Here is a 16,108-nt window from a genome sequence, read left to right as displayed (position 1 = left end):
TAAGGTCTCTTCCCTCCCCCGAGCTCTGCTTACAACGGCCTGCCCCAAACTCTGCTCCTCTGGTTACGTGCCTAGCAAAGGCTCATACAGGAAAGCCACATTCGCTTACAATTCCTAATGATTCCTCTATGTGTCTCTCCACCCTTGACATCTTAGACTTAAATAAGGAGCCCTATGGGCTTCCATAGATTGTAACCTCAGAAATAGAAATTAACTGCTACTGCTTCCGATGACTAAACTAACCCTTAAATTATTAGTCTCAGTTTATTGAAATTAATTTTCAGTCCACGATAACGCCACACACCAAACTTTTACTGGGACTAAACAAATGCAAAGCTATGAAGTTGTACTGTGAAAAGTAAATCAGGTAGAATATAATAACACTGAGCTCTGAAAAACTCATTTTTAATTTGGCTATGCGAGCAGTCATTTGAGGCATTGCATTATTATTTTTTTAATTCACCAGCCTGAAGGTGAAACACTTAATGAACACAAATAAAAAGTATTTTTGTTTGTTGACAAGTAAAGTGATGATGACAGATTACAATACAATCCTGGTCCAAACTAGGGATGAGCGAATACGCCGCAGTCTGTATCTGTTCACTATGTTCCTGAGTTAACATCTTCAAAGGCATTGCGTCATTTCATGCCACACATTTTCCCATTTGTAGTTTGCAAGGGTCTTTAAAATATGGAAGAAAGATTTATTCTCCGATGGGAAAAAAAATGTAACCTTGATGGTCCTACTGGCATGACAAGGAGATCCCACCTGAGATGTTTTCCACACGGCACAATGGAGGGGGCGCCATCATAATCTGGGGTGGTTTTGCTTTCAATGGAACAATGGAGCTTCAGATTGTTCAGGGGTGTCAAAAGGCGGATGACTATGTGGAAATGTTGCAGGGGCCATTCCTCATGACTGAAGGCCCTGGTTTGTGTGGTAATGACTGGCTTTTTCAACAGGACAATACTGCAGTTCAGAATGCTTGCCTGACAATGCTTCCTTTTCCAACAGTCGGACCATATTTATGATCAATAAGACTATTGGAAAGTAGGGATTTCAAGCAAAAATTGCAAGCATTTACATTAAAAGCTTTAATTTAATATGGCATTTTAAGAACAAACACTTGACGAAGAATGTTGATTTTTCAACGGTGATGGCGTGTTGCAGCCAACTCTGGGCAATATTTGTATATGTGGATGACATTCAGAAGGCTAAGCAAATAGCACAAAAATAATTGAATTCATTGGACTAGATGACCAGCCTTTCTCAGTCCTGCACCAATTCTTCACATTTTGTGCAGGACGACACAGCCAAGACATACCTTGGTTGAAAGGTATTTTAAAAGCCACTTTATACTTAAGGTGTGATTACCCTTTAGAGAGCATTTTATTGAAAATTATTCTATGTTATGAATGGACAGCTGTAATCTTTTAAAATGATGTAAAATGAATGAAGATTATGTCTGTCATATTTCAGTAATGGGTGGAGGTAAAGAAAGAAAATGCAATTAAGAGAACATAATTATATAATTCACCCAACCCAGCACATCGCACAATGTCTAAAAAGGAACACATGTCTACAAATGTACCAAAGAGGACAGAAAACATTAATAAAAGAAGGAGAACCCTTAAAACTAAGCAGTCTGCCCATATCTTATTAATACCAGTCATCGTAATTATTAATCATTCCATCAGGAGTCTGCATATACAAGTCTGACATGAGATTTGACAGTCTTTGCCTGAATGCATTTGTTAAGAGTGTCTGGGAAACTAATGCTGATGCATCTGGGCTATTGCATCCAACAGATGAAACAAAACTCCTCCTGCTTACCGTCAAACTTTTTATGCCTGGAAACAAATGTCACCCTCATGTTGTGGCTGCTCTCCTCAACCAGCTTCTCAAACTCCAGTTTGCTCTGCTGGTTGAGTTTGTCTTCCATGTCAGACGTGCAGCAGGTGTATCCCTGAGGACAGACGTGCAGGTGCTCACCTAAGGGACAAACACAGGAAGCACTGTTTTCACACTCGTCACTACCACGGGAGTCACTTTTTCAAAAGGCGGAACAGAGTGTTTGATCATAACGCTTCTGTGTTTTTCACTGATGTAGCAGATGGGGTACACTGTAACAAACTAGAAACGGTTACTGACCTGAATATCTGTGTAGAATGACAAGCAAATACAGAATTTTGCATAGAAACTTGAAATAAAGATAATACGTAATTATGACGTTCTAAATAGTATTTCAATTCAAGCAGAGTGAGCCAGAAAATAATCAAGAATTATTGCTGTTGTATTTTTATGGACAAAAACAAATCAATAAATACAAATAAAAATCACAGGAAGAGTACTGAATGCAAGCCCACTTCTTGAAAAAATCTGCTTCAATATAATTACATTATAAGTAGTTATTATCATTCATTCATTTTGTACCGCTGGTCGCCAACCAATCACAGGGCACATACAGACAAACAACCATTCACACTCACATTCATACCTATAGACAATTTGGAGTCGCCAATTAACTTGTTTTTGAAATGTGGGAGGAAACCGCAGTACCCGGAGAACATGCAAACTCCACACAGAGATGGCCGAGAGTGGGATTGAACTCTAGTCTCCCAGCTGTGAGGTCTATGCGCTAACCACTCTAGTTATTATCATGAACGTTTAAAATGCAAAAGCACACATTGATTCAATTTCCGATACTGATAACAGTCGTTACGGATACCGATATATGTAACACATCTTGTGTGGTGGGCTGCACAGCGGTCGAGTGGTTAGCGCGCAGACGCTAGGAGACCCGAGTTCAATCCCACCCTCGGCCATCTCTGTGGATTTGCATGTTCTCCCCGTGCATGCATGGGTTTTCTCCGGGGACTACAGTTTCCTCCCACATGTGAGGTTAATTGGCGACTCCAATTTGTCCATAGGTAGAGTGTGAATGGTTGTTGGTCTATATGTACCCTGTGATTGGATGATAGGCTCCAGCACCCCCGCGACCCTCGTGAGGATAAGCGGTAGAAAATGAATGAATGAAGGTAGAATGAACACATACATGTATGTGTTGTGAAGCTAATGGATAGAGCAATTATTTTGCCAACGTGTCTGCAAAACAACAGAAAAATACTTGCTGTTAGGCTTGGGCTGAGACATTTGTTTTAGTCAACACTTAGTCACTTCAGAATCAGAATCAGAATCAGAATCAGAATCAGAATCAGAAAAGGTTTATTGCCATGTATGATCAAACACATACTAGGAATTTGTTTTGGTGTAGTAGGTGCATACACATCTATTAAAAAAGAATGAGAATACAAAATATGAAATACGGGTAGGGCCGGGGAGGGAACTCTGTACATGCATACAAAGGGACCTATAGGTGAAGAGTCTGTGCATAGATAATGAACCACTGATGTGGCTGTATGTACATGCTGGCAAACTCATATGTACTCAACCTTTAATAAGTCCTAAGAGAGATGCCAAGCTACTGTAATGAGGAACAACATCACCACAACACAAATCCATTTTTACTCCAGAGCAAAGCAAACCCCTTATAGCCATAGAAACAAAGCTGTACAAAACAACAGATAAAGTAAAAATGCAGCAGTTGGTTTGTTTGGGTGAAGGAAGGAGTAAGACGAAGGGGAAGGGCTAAGGACTAGAATTGGGTTGTGAATGAGGGCAAGCACTATAAAAAAAAAAACTGGTTGGATGGATAATTAGATGCCTTCCTTTCACTCTTTCACCAATTTTTCACAAGATACAATGACAAGTTTTAAAAAGTCAAGTGAAAGGTTGTAACTCAATATTTATATCGACATTATGATGGATAACTACACCCACACTGGGTAAGTCTTAAATCATTCTATTTTAGTTTGACGCGTCCATCAGTGCAATACATTGAGATTCACCAGTAAAGGTAGAACACTGCAGGACACGAAAGAAAAAGACAAAGCAGTGATGACATAGAATGATGACATTTGAAAGTAGAATGATGACATTTGAAAGAAAGCCTTTTATCTTTCACAGGCTGTAGTACATCAACACCACTTTTTATTGCTTTTTATCTGATATGTCAGAAATATGGGGTAAATTGAATACTTTGGTGAGACAGTATGAATTACATATACTTTGTTGATGGCAGCTGAAAATGTTGTTATAATGTCTTTTAAAAATATATACAGTATTTTTTTTTCAGTAGCACTTATTAAAATTCTGAAAAGTGTATGACAAATATGCCTGGGAAGATTATCAATGGTGCTCATGGATAGACAAACTGTTAAACTAGTCTTTACAATGTTACATTTCGGACAAACGTTTATTCAGTTAATCTGAAGCCTTCTTGCTTTGATTAATCGAGGAATTGGTTAGGTCCTCGTCGGACCAAATCAATATGAACCAAAGCTGAGGTGAGTCAATGGGCTCGAACTTCGTGGCGCAGCGCAAAGTGGCGCAGCGCAAGGTGGTGCAGCGCAAAGTGGCGCAGTGAAAAGTGGCGCAGTGAAAAGTGGCGCAGCGTAAAGTGGTGCAGCGCAAACTGGCGCAGTGCAAAGTGGTGCAGCGTGACACAGGCCACGCAGTGGTAATTTGAACCAAAGCTGAGGTGAGTCAATGGGCTCGAACTTCGTGGCGCAGCGCAAAGTGGCGCAGCGCAAAGTGGTGCAGCGCAAACTGGCGCAGTGCAAAGTGGCGCAGCGCAAAGTGGTGCAGCGCAAGGTGGCGCAGCGCAAAGTGGCGCAGCGCAAGGTGGTGCAGCGTGACACAGGCCACGCAGTGGTAATTTGAACCAAAGCTGAGGTGAGTCAATGGGCTCGAACTTCGTGGCGCAGCGCAAAGTGGCGCAGCGCAAAGTGGTGCAGCGCAAACTGGCGCAGTGCAAAGTGGCGCAGCGCAAAGTGGTGCAGCGCAAGGTGGCGCAGCGCAAGGTGGTGCAGCGTGACACAGGCCACGCAGTGGTAATTTGAACCAAAGCTGAGGTGAGTCAATGGGCTCGAACTTCGTGGCGCAGCGCAAAGTGGCGCAGCGCAAGGTGGCGCAGTGCAAAGTGGCGCAGTGCAAAGTGGCGCAGTGCAAAGTGGCGCAGCGCAAAGTGGTGCAGCGCTAAGTGGCGCAGCGCAAAGTGGCGCAGCGCAAGGTGGTGCAGCGTGACGCAGGCCATGCAGTGGTAATTTGGTCCACTTCACCATTGAGCAAGAGGACACCAGAGAGAGAAAAGCCACCCATGTGCGAGAATAAAATGCAAACTCCACAAAGCCACGTATGAGTTGAAAATCCAACCTTGAGCCTACTTCCGTTGAGGGAGATGTGAGAATCTTATTTTCATTCACACTGCCATCACTTTAAATTTCCAGATAAATACAAATTTTGTCAAATTACATTACAGAAAAAAATCAACGCTTGGCATGTAAAAAAAAGATGTGAATATATAAATGTCAAACTCTAGACATGTTTTTTGGCTCACTCGACCCTGTCTGCTCTGTTCTACTTGGCTGCTTTGCACCGAAAATGGAATTTGAAACCAACCTGTCAATATGGCAAGATCACAGCTGTGTATCTGACTTTAGACTCTTGTTGAAGGTAAAAGATGAAACTTGAAGATGATTTTTTTTCATGGCAGCACAATGACTGGGTAAACAGAATTGTCCACGGAATAGGCCAAGAAAAACTGAATCCTGTGAATGAAATGCTGTCATCCTGAGGAGAAGAAACACTTGAAACACTAACCTGACCCCTCCCCTGAAACATTGGTGGAAAAAGTTGGCAATAACGCTACTTCTGTCAACAAGGTAAAACGTTTGTGAGTGATGCTGAGATACTGTATAATATAGTACTCAATTTTAGCTCCTACAATAACAAAATTATTTGGGTCACTTATGGAAATGGAACACTGTTATTTTGAAATTTTGCTTGTTAGGACTTAAGCGTCATAGTAGCTGTGTCCCAATGACGTACATTTTAGCTAGCTTGTATTAACTCATTATCATGCACAGAAAAGCAAATGAAATATGTGTTCATATTTCACATAAGAATTGTGAATGATGGGAAAAATAAAAAAAAAAAAAGCACTTCCCCTTTAAGACCAAAACCTGCATCAACAGTACATTAGTCACTAGGTTCGGTGAAGTACCAGACTTGAAAAACTGGCTTTTATTGATAATCATTATTATCGTCATCCTAGTAACGGCCGTAGCCCTCAAACAAGCTAAAACTCAACTCTGAACCCCCGAGGTGACTTCCCTCTCCACCATCAATTCTGCTTCCCCACAACCTAAACAAATGGCTTATTTTCTGTAATTGAGTATATCCGCTATAGGTGTTATTTGATGTCTCGATAGCTCTAACTACGAAAATATTCATTTTATAAAGAAGGAATCCTACTTTGCAGGAATTCAATTATCACAACCTGGTCTGGAAGTAAATAACACACAATAAATGAGGGAATACTGCACTGGGCAAAATTGGAAAATGGTGTATTGCATCGATAAATGCAGGGTTTGCCATCAGGTTATTGATATGAGTTATTTATTATTATTAACTTTACTTTTTTTATCCATCCAATTTCTCGACTGCTTAGCCGCACTAGGTTTGCGGGGTATGCTGGAGGCTATCCCAGCTGACTTCAGGTGGGGTACACCTTGGACTGGTCGCACATGTAGCCAAACAACCATTCACACTGATTCCGGTGCATGTTTTTCAAAATAAGGTATAAATTGTTTTAAAAAAAAAAAACTGCGGTCAATATGTGCGTAAATAGTAAGCTATATAACATATGCAGTATATACATTTTTACAATTTATTACTCAACATTGTATTCATGTTAATTGTTAAGGTGTGGCAGCTTTTATTTTTGCAGCCCGCCACTACAGCTGTTACATGCAAAACCTGAAATGTAAGGATTTATGCATTTATTTAATGGACATTTTATTTCCTGCCATAAATACACACAGTAGGGATGAGCCGGGTGCTTACATTTCTTTTTTGTTTTCATTTGTCATAACAGACTTTTCATTGATTAGGGATGAGTTACAAAGTTACTTGTTACAAACGAGTATCCATTGTGAATAATGCATTTTTGCTCAATACAAGTATGAAACATGTACATACATTTTGTCTATTTCACTTTGTATCTTAGTATCTCGGTTTGTATCTAAACTTATCTCATCATGTACGGTGCATTTGACAGGACAGCGCTGTGCAGGCTTGTGTTACATCAGTCACTTACGTATGAGTGTTACTTTCCTTGAAGTCATGATAAAACAGGCATGCTACTTATAACACAAGAATTTTGTTAATTTTCGTTTGGCAGTACACAGACAGTGATGACATTAGCATTGACTGGCCACAACATTAGGTACACCTGCACAGTGGCTGCATCAACAGACTTTCCACCTTGCTAATGAAGTGACGTTCTTTGTAAGACCAACACAAATGCTGACAGTAAATCTATATTGCAAGTTTAGCAATATATTCAACGTTACAGGTAATTTTTTTTAATCTTAATACTACATTTACATACGTACATTTTATTTCTATTTTTGACAACTATTTTAGTTAATTTGAAAGTTTAGTCTGATGAATCTGAAACACAAATGTGGTGCTGTGTGCTCATGTTGCATACCAGTGCACTTGCAGACATCAAATTGATTTCCAGAGGAAGCATATTTACATTTGATAAGCTATTGTCATGCTTCGCTTCGGATTCCGTTACTATTTCAAAGCTATCAGACGTGACGTGACTGCATGCAAGTCCATTTTTTTAATCACCTTGATCTCATCTACCATTTTCAACCACGCACTGCAGCATATAAAATAGAAGGTTGACTCACAAGGAGACCATTTTATTGGTGAATGTTGGGCTTACATGAATGAAATAACAATCAACCACACTCAGTGCAAACCTGTGTGTCAAAATTAAGTTAAAAAAAAGTTATTATTCTGTCTCTACATAATATAGTCCTGTATAAGCAATGTACATGAGAAAGAATATTTTATAAATAAAAAAAATGTCTTCAATTCCCATTTATTTTTGAAAAAAAAATGTCTCAATGCATTGCTACCTTTTATTTGTATATTGTATGTATCCTCAATCTCGAGGAAAAATTCCGATACTCGCTATGATCTTTGATCACCTCTCGCTTGCTTGAAATTTGATCACCTCCTGGTGATGTTGGGTATATAATCCTCCACCTTGGAAGTCAAATTCATGCATTCATTTAGCAGAGCATAACAATATATTGCATTTGACTTATGAATCTCGCTCTGACCGGTGTATAAAAAAAATAAAACAATAAAAAAAAACAACAAAAGTCTGGCTTTTCCACTGCGGAAGGATGCCTGACCTTCCATCTCATGCACACCCCCACCTCTTCAGGATGCAGCGGTACTGCAAATGCCTCCCTGAACAACAGCTTGCTATGTGAAGATGTTGCATCCCTCCTGACTGAACCTCCTCGTCTGTGTGCTAATGGCTGGCTTTTTCAACAAGACAACGCCTGACAAAGGACTTCTTCCAGAGGAATGGCCTCACTCTTTTGGACCATCTTGTTTGTTCCCTTGATCTGAATCTATCTCAGAACATTGGAGGAGGAACGACAAGTGGGAGTTAACAAAAATGGACGTAATTTGAAGCCATCTTCACCACTTGGAGCGACATTCCCACTCGAGTGTCCTAGAAACACTGACATCAAGCATTGCAAACCAATTTTTAAGGTGATTGACATGAACGGTGCAGGTACTCATTACAGTTTGTTTGTATTTGGGGGTGTCAGGGTTTCTTTTTTTAGCTATCATAAAACCGTACTCTGATTGCATGCTTAAAATAAACAATATTAATATCAACAAATCTGGTTTTGAAGAATTAGAAGTGATAGTAGGTGGAGCATTTTTGACATGAACATCAGAGACAACAGAGGGGACAGTGGAACATCCCAGAACAGATCATCTGTCGAACAGCATACTCGCTTCATTTCTGCTGTGTCCTTCCGTTTATCCTGTCCAAAGTGGCACTACAATTTTAAACTTGTGCTGATTTGATGCATGAAATATGTTTTGACTGTCAGCTTCCATATTTTTGACAAAACAACAAGCGAAGGCTAAGTGGGACGGTGTAAAGTTAGATTTAAATGAGTGAGCATAAAAGACAAACTGTATGTAAGCTCTGACTGGAGTGACAACACAGACGGAAGTGGTGATGTACTAAAAGAAGATACACGTGTCAGCTGAGGAAGGCCGCCTTTGTTGAGCTGCCAGACAACACAGATTTATCTTATGCAATAGGTTTTTCCATTTCCACCCACATCCAAGATGCATTACACGCTTTACTTCATCATGAATTCATGGATCAACATGAACAATGACGGAGACGCACACACGCATACATTATTTATCTTCATGTATCTTTAGCACACTAGTAAATGGTAATCCAAAAAAGGTGTCGCTTCCAGTCCATTGTGCACACTGCCTTTGAAACTGATATCAGAAAGCAATGAGCTCAAACTTAAAATTGAGTAATTAAACAAAGTCTGAGCTGCATGGCGGTCGAGTGGTTAGCGCGCAGACCTCACAGCTAGGAGACCAGGGTTCAATTCCACCCTCGGCCATCTCTGTGTGGAGTTTGCATGTTCTCCCCGTGCATGCATGGGATTTTTCCGGGTACTCCGGTTTCCTCCCACATTCCAAAAACATGCTAGGTTAATTGGCGACTCCAAATTGTCCATAGGTATGAATGTGAGTGTGAATGGTTGTTTGTCTATATGTGCCCTGTGATTGGCTGGGAAAAGCGGTAGAAAATGAATGAATGAATGAATGAATGAACAAAGTCTGGTAATTATGAGCAAATTATATTCTTCTATAGAGATTATACAGTTAAATGTTCTGTTAGCACGAGCTCAAATATGTCCTAATCAAATCCATTCTAGTGTGCAATTACACAAGCCTTTAATGTCCAGATGTGCCCATCGCCAAAACTCACGAGGAATATGAAAGAAAATTGCAATTGCATTTTTGTGCTACATTATTATGTACACCTGAGCAGTGTGAAACAGTCTGGCTTGGTAAATACATCCACACTTGATTTAGTTTGACACATATTTCTTCCCACTCATGTTAACACCCTCATTACTAAGTGACGTTAGCAGAGGTATGAGTTGGCTATCTATTACATGCACAAACTGAATTATTGTGGTGTTGGTGCATGTCTTAGATATAGTGATTTATTATTTCTATGGCTTTTGGGTTTGATCATACCAGAATGTGCAGGTATGTGCATTTGCGTTTAATGAGTATGGAAGTATCACCAGTATCACTTCCTGAATCCATATTTCTGTGATAAGTAAAACTGGCAACACTTCAAGTCAAAGTCATAACCATCTAGCCACAGTACACTTAACATTTTAAGAAACTAAGGTTACAGTATGCCCACACAAATATGGATTTCTAAGAAACATATTTTTCTATGTCATCCAGACACAAGCATAGGTTTTTGTCTTTTGGAAAAGGGTGAAAATTTTTGAAAACTCTGGCTTCATCATATGCACGTGGACTGTGAAATGTGCATTTTGTGCAACGTGCATGACCTAAATAAAACCTAGGATATCTAGCTAACTGGAGGCAAGTGGAATGACCTCAAGGTATGATCATGCAGAGATTAAAGGAAAAAATAGTTTCCAATGTTCCAAATTATAAGGCTTCTTTTCCCTTTATGGTAAAAGGAATGTACGTACTCTACGCCTCTACATGCAAGCGAATGCATTGATTAAAGCACATTTTAGTCCTTCCATGGTCTTAGTCTCAGTAAATCCGACAATTGACCAAACAGTTTGTTAGGCATCTGTTTAATGGCGTCAAATAATGAAGCTTTTACCCCATGACACACAGCACAGTTTTCATGGTTTACAAAATTATGACTAGTCACGAAGGAAAATGTTCACCCTGCAGGTCGGTTCCAATGTTTTTGCTCATACCGTATGTGTCCTGTATCTGATTTTTCTCATGTCCATCTGAATAGTATTTTTATTTCAAATGTGACTCAGGCCTTGTCCACATATACGCGGGTATCTCATAAAACAAAGTTATTTTTCCACAATTTCCACGATCATCTACATGAGCTCGCAGATATTTGGCACAAAAAAAACCTTTTTTTAAAACCTCCGTCCAGAGCTTGGATTTAGAGAAAAATCAGATTATGTGTTTAGGTATGGATGCCAATAACCGGAGTTTTACGATTCCCACCGTCACTACCTGTGACAACATGTGCTGTGACGTCACACGATCTGTGTTTATATCACAAACAACATGGATGCCCTCGTAACTGTGTTGTGACTGTTTTTCTAGCGCTTATTGCTTGCTTGTATTTGCAAGCCCAAATATTGCTTCACTTTAATGAGCAGAGGCGAAGAAGCCCTTTGGGCTCGGCCATCATCGCTCAAATAACAATTCCACGTCCAAGCGTTGTCCTCGTGCTTTGGCAACATCAATCAACATTTTCTTGTTGACTTTGTATTCTAAAGCAAAAGTGTTCGCGAAAGTGATGAGATGAGAGTGGATCATTAGATAGAATTTTAATAACTACTGCTGCCTATAGGTTTGGTATGCATATGATGGTTCACAATGCATTTATGCGGTTACATGTGGATGCATTTGTTTTTCAAAGACAAGGTTGTGTGGACACCATTTTTTCATTTTTTCTGTAAACACATCATAATGTGCGTGACCTTTTTTTGGGCATTGTGAATGACAAATGATAAAAAATCATACTTCAACAAAAAAATCAAAATTGCAGTAAGAATGTAGCCTTAAATCTGGCTCTTTAAGTGAATGACGGAAGCCGGCTCTTTGAAATGAACGAGCCATTGTTGTTTATGAGTATTTGGCTCATACCTAATAACACTTGTATTATTCTTTTAACTATTTTAGTATTATTAGTGAATTCATTTTACATGTATTTTGGTAATAAACTAATTTAAGCAACAAAAAAACCTGAGGAGTGATTTGGAAGCCAAAAGATCTAGGCAGCCAAACCAAAAGAACCAGTTTCCTTAAAAAAGCAGAAATCCCATGACTAATTATGACCAGCTATTGTTTCGACTTGGATGTCAGTGAATACAATTTGACCGCTACTGTTTTTTCCTAATTTTTTTGTGTTGAAACTATCATGCTTTCATGCTTTATATTTTGAGAAAAGTGAGTACGCATAAGCCTGCAATAATGGATAACACCTATCTGCCCTTTATTTTTTTTATTGAACTCAAAATGCAGCAGTTTCTCTTAAGTGCATGCTTGTTTGTTGTGTTAACTGTCACTTTATAAGAATGGGTGTGAAATATGGAGGTTGGTATTTTCTGTGGTTTATGGTACAGTGTAGTATGTGAAAGGCAAAAGCCGGGCTGTAAAAACTCTTTTTACATTGTTGATTTGGAACTTATATATAACTTATATCTAGAAGCAAGTTAAAAAGAAATATTTTTTTAGAATCTTGCTAATCCAATCCTTCGTCTTTTATCACTCTTATCACATCTGTACATCGTCAGTTGGCACTGCAAAATGGTCTTTACATTATAAAATGGTGCTTAAATTAATGCGGTTAAACACAGTATGGTGAAAATATGTATACTTTCACTATCCGAGCAGTAAAAACAGGGAAACCGGTGAAGCAAATGTGCGTAACAATGAACAGGCTGAAGCACGAACTGATACGACGGCAGAGAAAATAACGCAGAGTGATTTGTGAGATCTGATTGCTTTGGATTTTATGATGCAAATGTATTATGTTTTGAATGCATATTGTTTTGAGAAGCCAAACTCTTTATTTAACTGTCCCCAGCAAATGGCTGGAACTACTTTCCTCTGGACGGAGATCCGACCAGAACTCACCTCAGAACACAAAGTGGGAGTGAGTCGCTGTTGACGGACTTCAACTTCATGTCAAAAAATCCAAACGATGAGCGCTTGCAGAGTCTTGTCTTGTCAATCACAGAGCGTGAAGAGTGAATACATAATGAACATTTTCTTTAAACAAGAATACAGGAGGACAGCGCAGTCAAAAATGAGCTACACAGTGCCTAGTTCAAGGGTACATTAACAGTGCTCAGGAAGCAACTACTCCATATTTTCCTTCTGAAACCTTCCTGTCCCCTTGAAAAGTCTTTACAAACTGAGGTAACAATATAAAGGTATAAACAACTTTTTTCAAAAAGCATGCTGCTGTGGGAAAACAGTAGCTTCTATTCTCCAGTGTGGAAATCAACAGTGTGATTATCTCCCATAAGGATTACTTAGTCTACCTGGGCAAAGGGCAACGAGCATATGTTGCATGCCATCTGGTGCATCCCTTGACCAATGCTGCCTGCATTAATAAATGGAGGATTTTCCTAATGAGAAAAATTCCAACAGATCATGAGGTCCAGAGAAAAACCAGAATCGATGATCCACTCTTTAATTCATTCATTCCATTTTACCAGTGACCTGAAAACTATGCCAACTGATTTGGCCATTACTATCTGACACGCTACACCTACATCTTTGGTGTTATCTCCCTTGCTAGTCACCGAACATAAGCATTCATTCATTCATTCATTTTCTACCGCTTTTTTTTCCTGGAGCCTATCCCAGCTTTCAGCAGTTGGGCGAGAGGCGGGGTCCACCCTGGACTGGTCGCCAGCCAATCACAGGGCACATATAGACAAACAACCATTCACACTCACATTCATACCTATGGACAATTTGGAGTCACCAATTAACCTAGCATGTTTTTGGAATGTGGGAGGAAACCGGAGTACCCGGAGAAAACCCATGCATGCCGAGGGTGGAATTGAACCCTGGTCTCCTAGCTGTGAGGTCTGCGCGCTAACCACTCATCCGCCGTGCAGCCCCCGAACATAAGCAGGTTAAGTTTAAAAAATGAACAATTCCGGGAGAATTGGAATGTCAAAACTGGTTCCCATCGATGTGCGATGCCCAACCCTAGTCATGTGGAGCCATTCTAATATTGTATATGAGGCATGGATTTTTCATCAGTAAAGCAGCAGTGTATCAGTATGCACACCAAATACACAGAACCATCAATTTATTAAGTAAGTCTAAGTATTCATTATGTAGTGAAGGCATGGAGATAAGACTACTTAAATGTCTGACTATGGAGGAGACATATAGACAAAGATATGTTATCACCAACATCGACATTCAGAATAATTTTGATATATGGGCTACATACGGTTATTAGTCATCTTGTTCATGTATCTTCGTATTGCTCTCACCCATTTTTGTGCAATGATTGGACTAAATGTTATTTAGTGCTGAGCCTCAGCACCCACTGAAAGGTTGTCTTTGAGATCTGTTGACTCAGGAGCAGCGTTGGCTCGTCTCACGTTTGAGGTCTGACTTTTGGATTTTGGCCAAATGGGCTCTGTAATTTATCTGTAGGGATCTTGGGTAGAAGACAAAGTTCAGATGTTTCAAAGAAGTTGCATGAACAATTGGATCAATTGGCTTCTATTATGTATATACTGTAGCTACATGAGACAAAATGTGCATAAAAAATAGATAAATAGATAGATAGATAGATAGATAGATAGATAGATAGATAGATAGATAGATAGATAGATAGATAGATAGATAGATAGATAGATAGATAGATAGATAGATAGATAGATAGATAGATAGATAGATAGATAGATAGATAGATAGATAGATAGATAGATAGATAGATAGATAGATAGATAGATAGACTCCCTTTATTGTCATTGCACAAAAACACAGTAGTGAAATTGCCAACGAAATGTCGTTGCCTGGCTCCCATATAATAACAGACACAAAAGAAGATAAGTAATAATAAATAATAATAATAATAATAATGTGGAGAATAAATAAATAATAATAAATTTTCTTAATTATAATGGTGGCTTTCAGTGTACAGTATTCTGGGAATGATTTAGAAGACAGGTTAAAACAAATTACAAACCACAAATGGATGGTAGCAGATGCGTGAATTATGAGAGACAAGCAATTGCACTAGTATTCTTTTTTTAGAACAAAGACAAGATTTTACAAAAACAATAATGAGGCGTTGTCGTGGTATTGTCAGAGGATCATATCACTTACTCTGGCTGTTGACAGATGCTCTGTTAGATACACGAAGATTGACTTTTCACAAGTGTGCACATATGCTTCATGAGGCATTATGACTTGTCAACTGAAATGCAACAACTGGAAAGAGACCCAATTACTGCACTAAATCACATCTGTGTCCATGTTGAAGTGGGAAAAATGCATCAAGCTTGATTGATCTCGGTGCTGCTTTGCCATCTGGATCTCCTCTCCATCACCCATATCACCCTCTTTCAACTAACTCCACCGGGGCTTGAGACCCTAATTAAATATGTCCAAATAAGATGACACAGATAACTCCCACGATTGCTCTGGCCATATGTTACCACTCTTGGAAGGTGCTAAAAGGTTTTTTAACTTTCAAATAACTTCCAGGGCTGAATCCCCCATTTATGCATGCGTTCATCTGTTGTTAACATTAGTGATGGTGAAGTCGATTCCTTTTAGTAACTCGGGTTTACGTATATGAGTCACTCAAGACAGCAAACATGCACACAAAAACCCAACTCACACAAAGACTCCCATGAAGTATATACATGATATAAGTATATACGCTCTGAAGTGTAAGACCTGCCCCTTAAAGGGTACATATTATGCTCATTTTCAACCCTTTATATTGAGTTGTGGTGTCCTATAGAGCAGCTACACACAATAACCCGCACAGAAAACTGTTTAGATTTTGCAGAATCTGCACCTATTCCATCTGTATTGCCTTTGATTTGTGCCTCCTGCACTCCGCCGTGATTGGTCACACGCCCAAAGTGCTTCCTAGCCATGACCCATATAAGGAAGTCAGCCCCTCTGTTACATCACAAAGGGACGGTTTTACTACGACTTTTGAAACCGAGCGTTTTGAGCCATCCCAATCTGAAACTTTGGTATCGTTTAACACGAGAATATGACATTCTAACTACATTTATAGGTCAGAAAACAGGAAAAAGGCATAACAGTTCTCCTTTAAACAAATGCAAGAAAATGGACCAAACTTAATAAAGTGCCTTTATACAA

The 16,108-nt window shown here is 39.3% G+C and overlaps 1 protein-coding gene across 2 annotated transcripts in view; it reads right to left on the bottom strand.

Moving 5' to 3' along the window:
• Positions 1-16,108, bottom strand: part of LOC131139792 (glypican-6-like) — a 131,451-nt gene that overhangs the window by 98,054 nt on the left and 17,289 nt on the right. The window contains exon 2 of one of the 2 annotated variants that reach the window (XM_058089686.1): positions 1,835-1,993. The exons of the other annotated variant lie outside the window; for it this stretch is intronic. Within the exon in view, the coding sequence (XP_057945669.1) occupies positions 1,835-1,993 (159 nt within the window). The remainder of the gene's footprint in view (positions 1-1,834; positions 1,994-16,108) is intronic. 2 annotated transcript variants of the gene reach the window in all.

Source organism: Doryrhamphus excisus, chromosome 12 (genome assembly GCF_030265055.1).
Source record: "Doryrhamphus excisus isolate RoL2022-K1 chromosome 12, RoL_Dexc_1.0, whole genome shotgun sequence".
NCBI classification, from domain to species: Eukaryota; Metazoa; Chordata; class Actinopteri; order Syngnathiformes; family Syngnathidae; genus Doryrhamphus; species Doryrhamphus excisus.
This window is presented reverse-complemented; position numbering and strand designations above follow the sequence as displayed.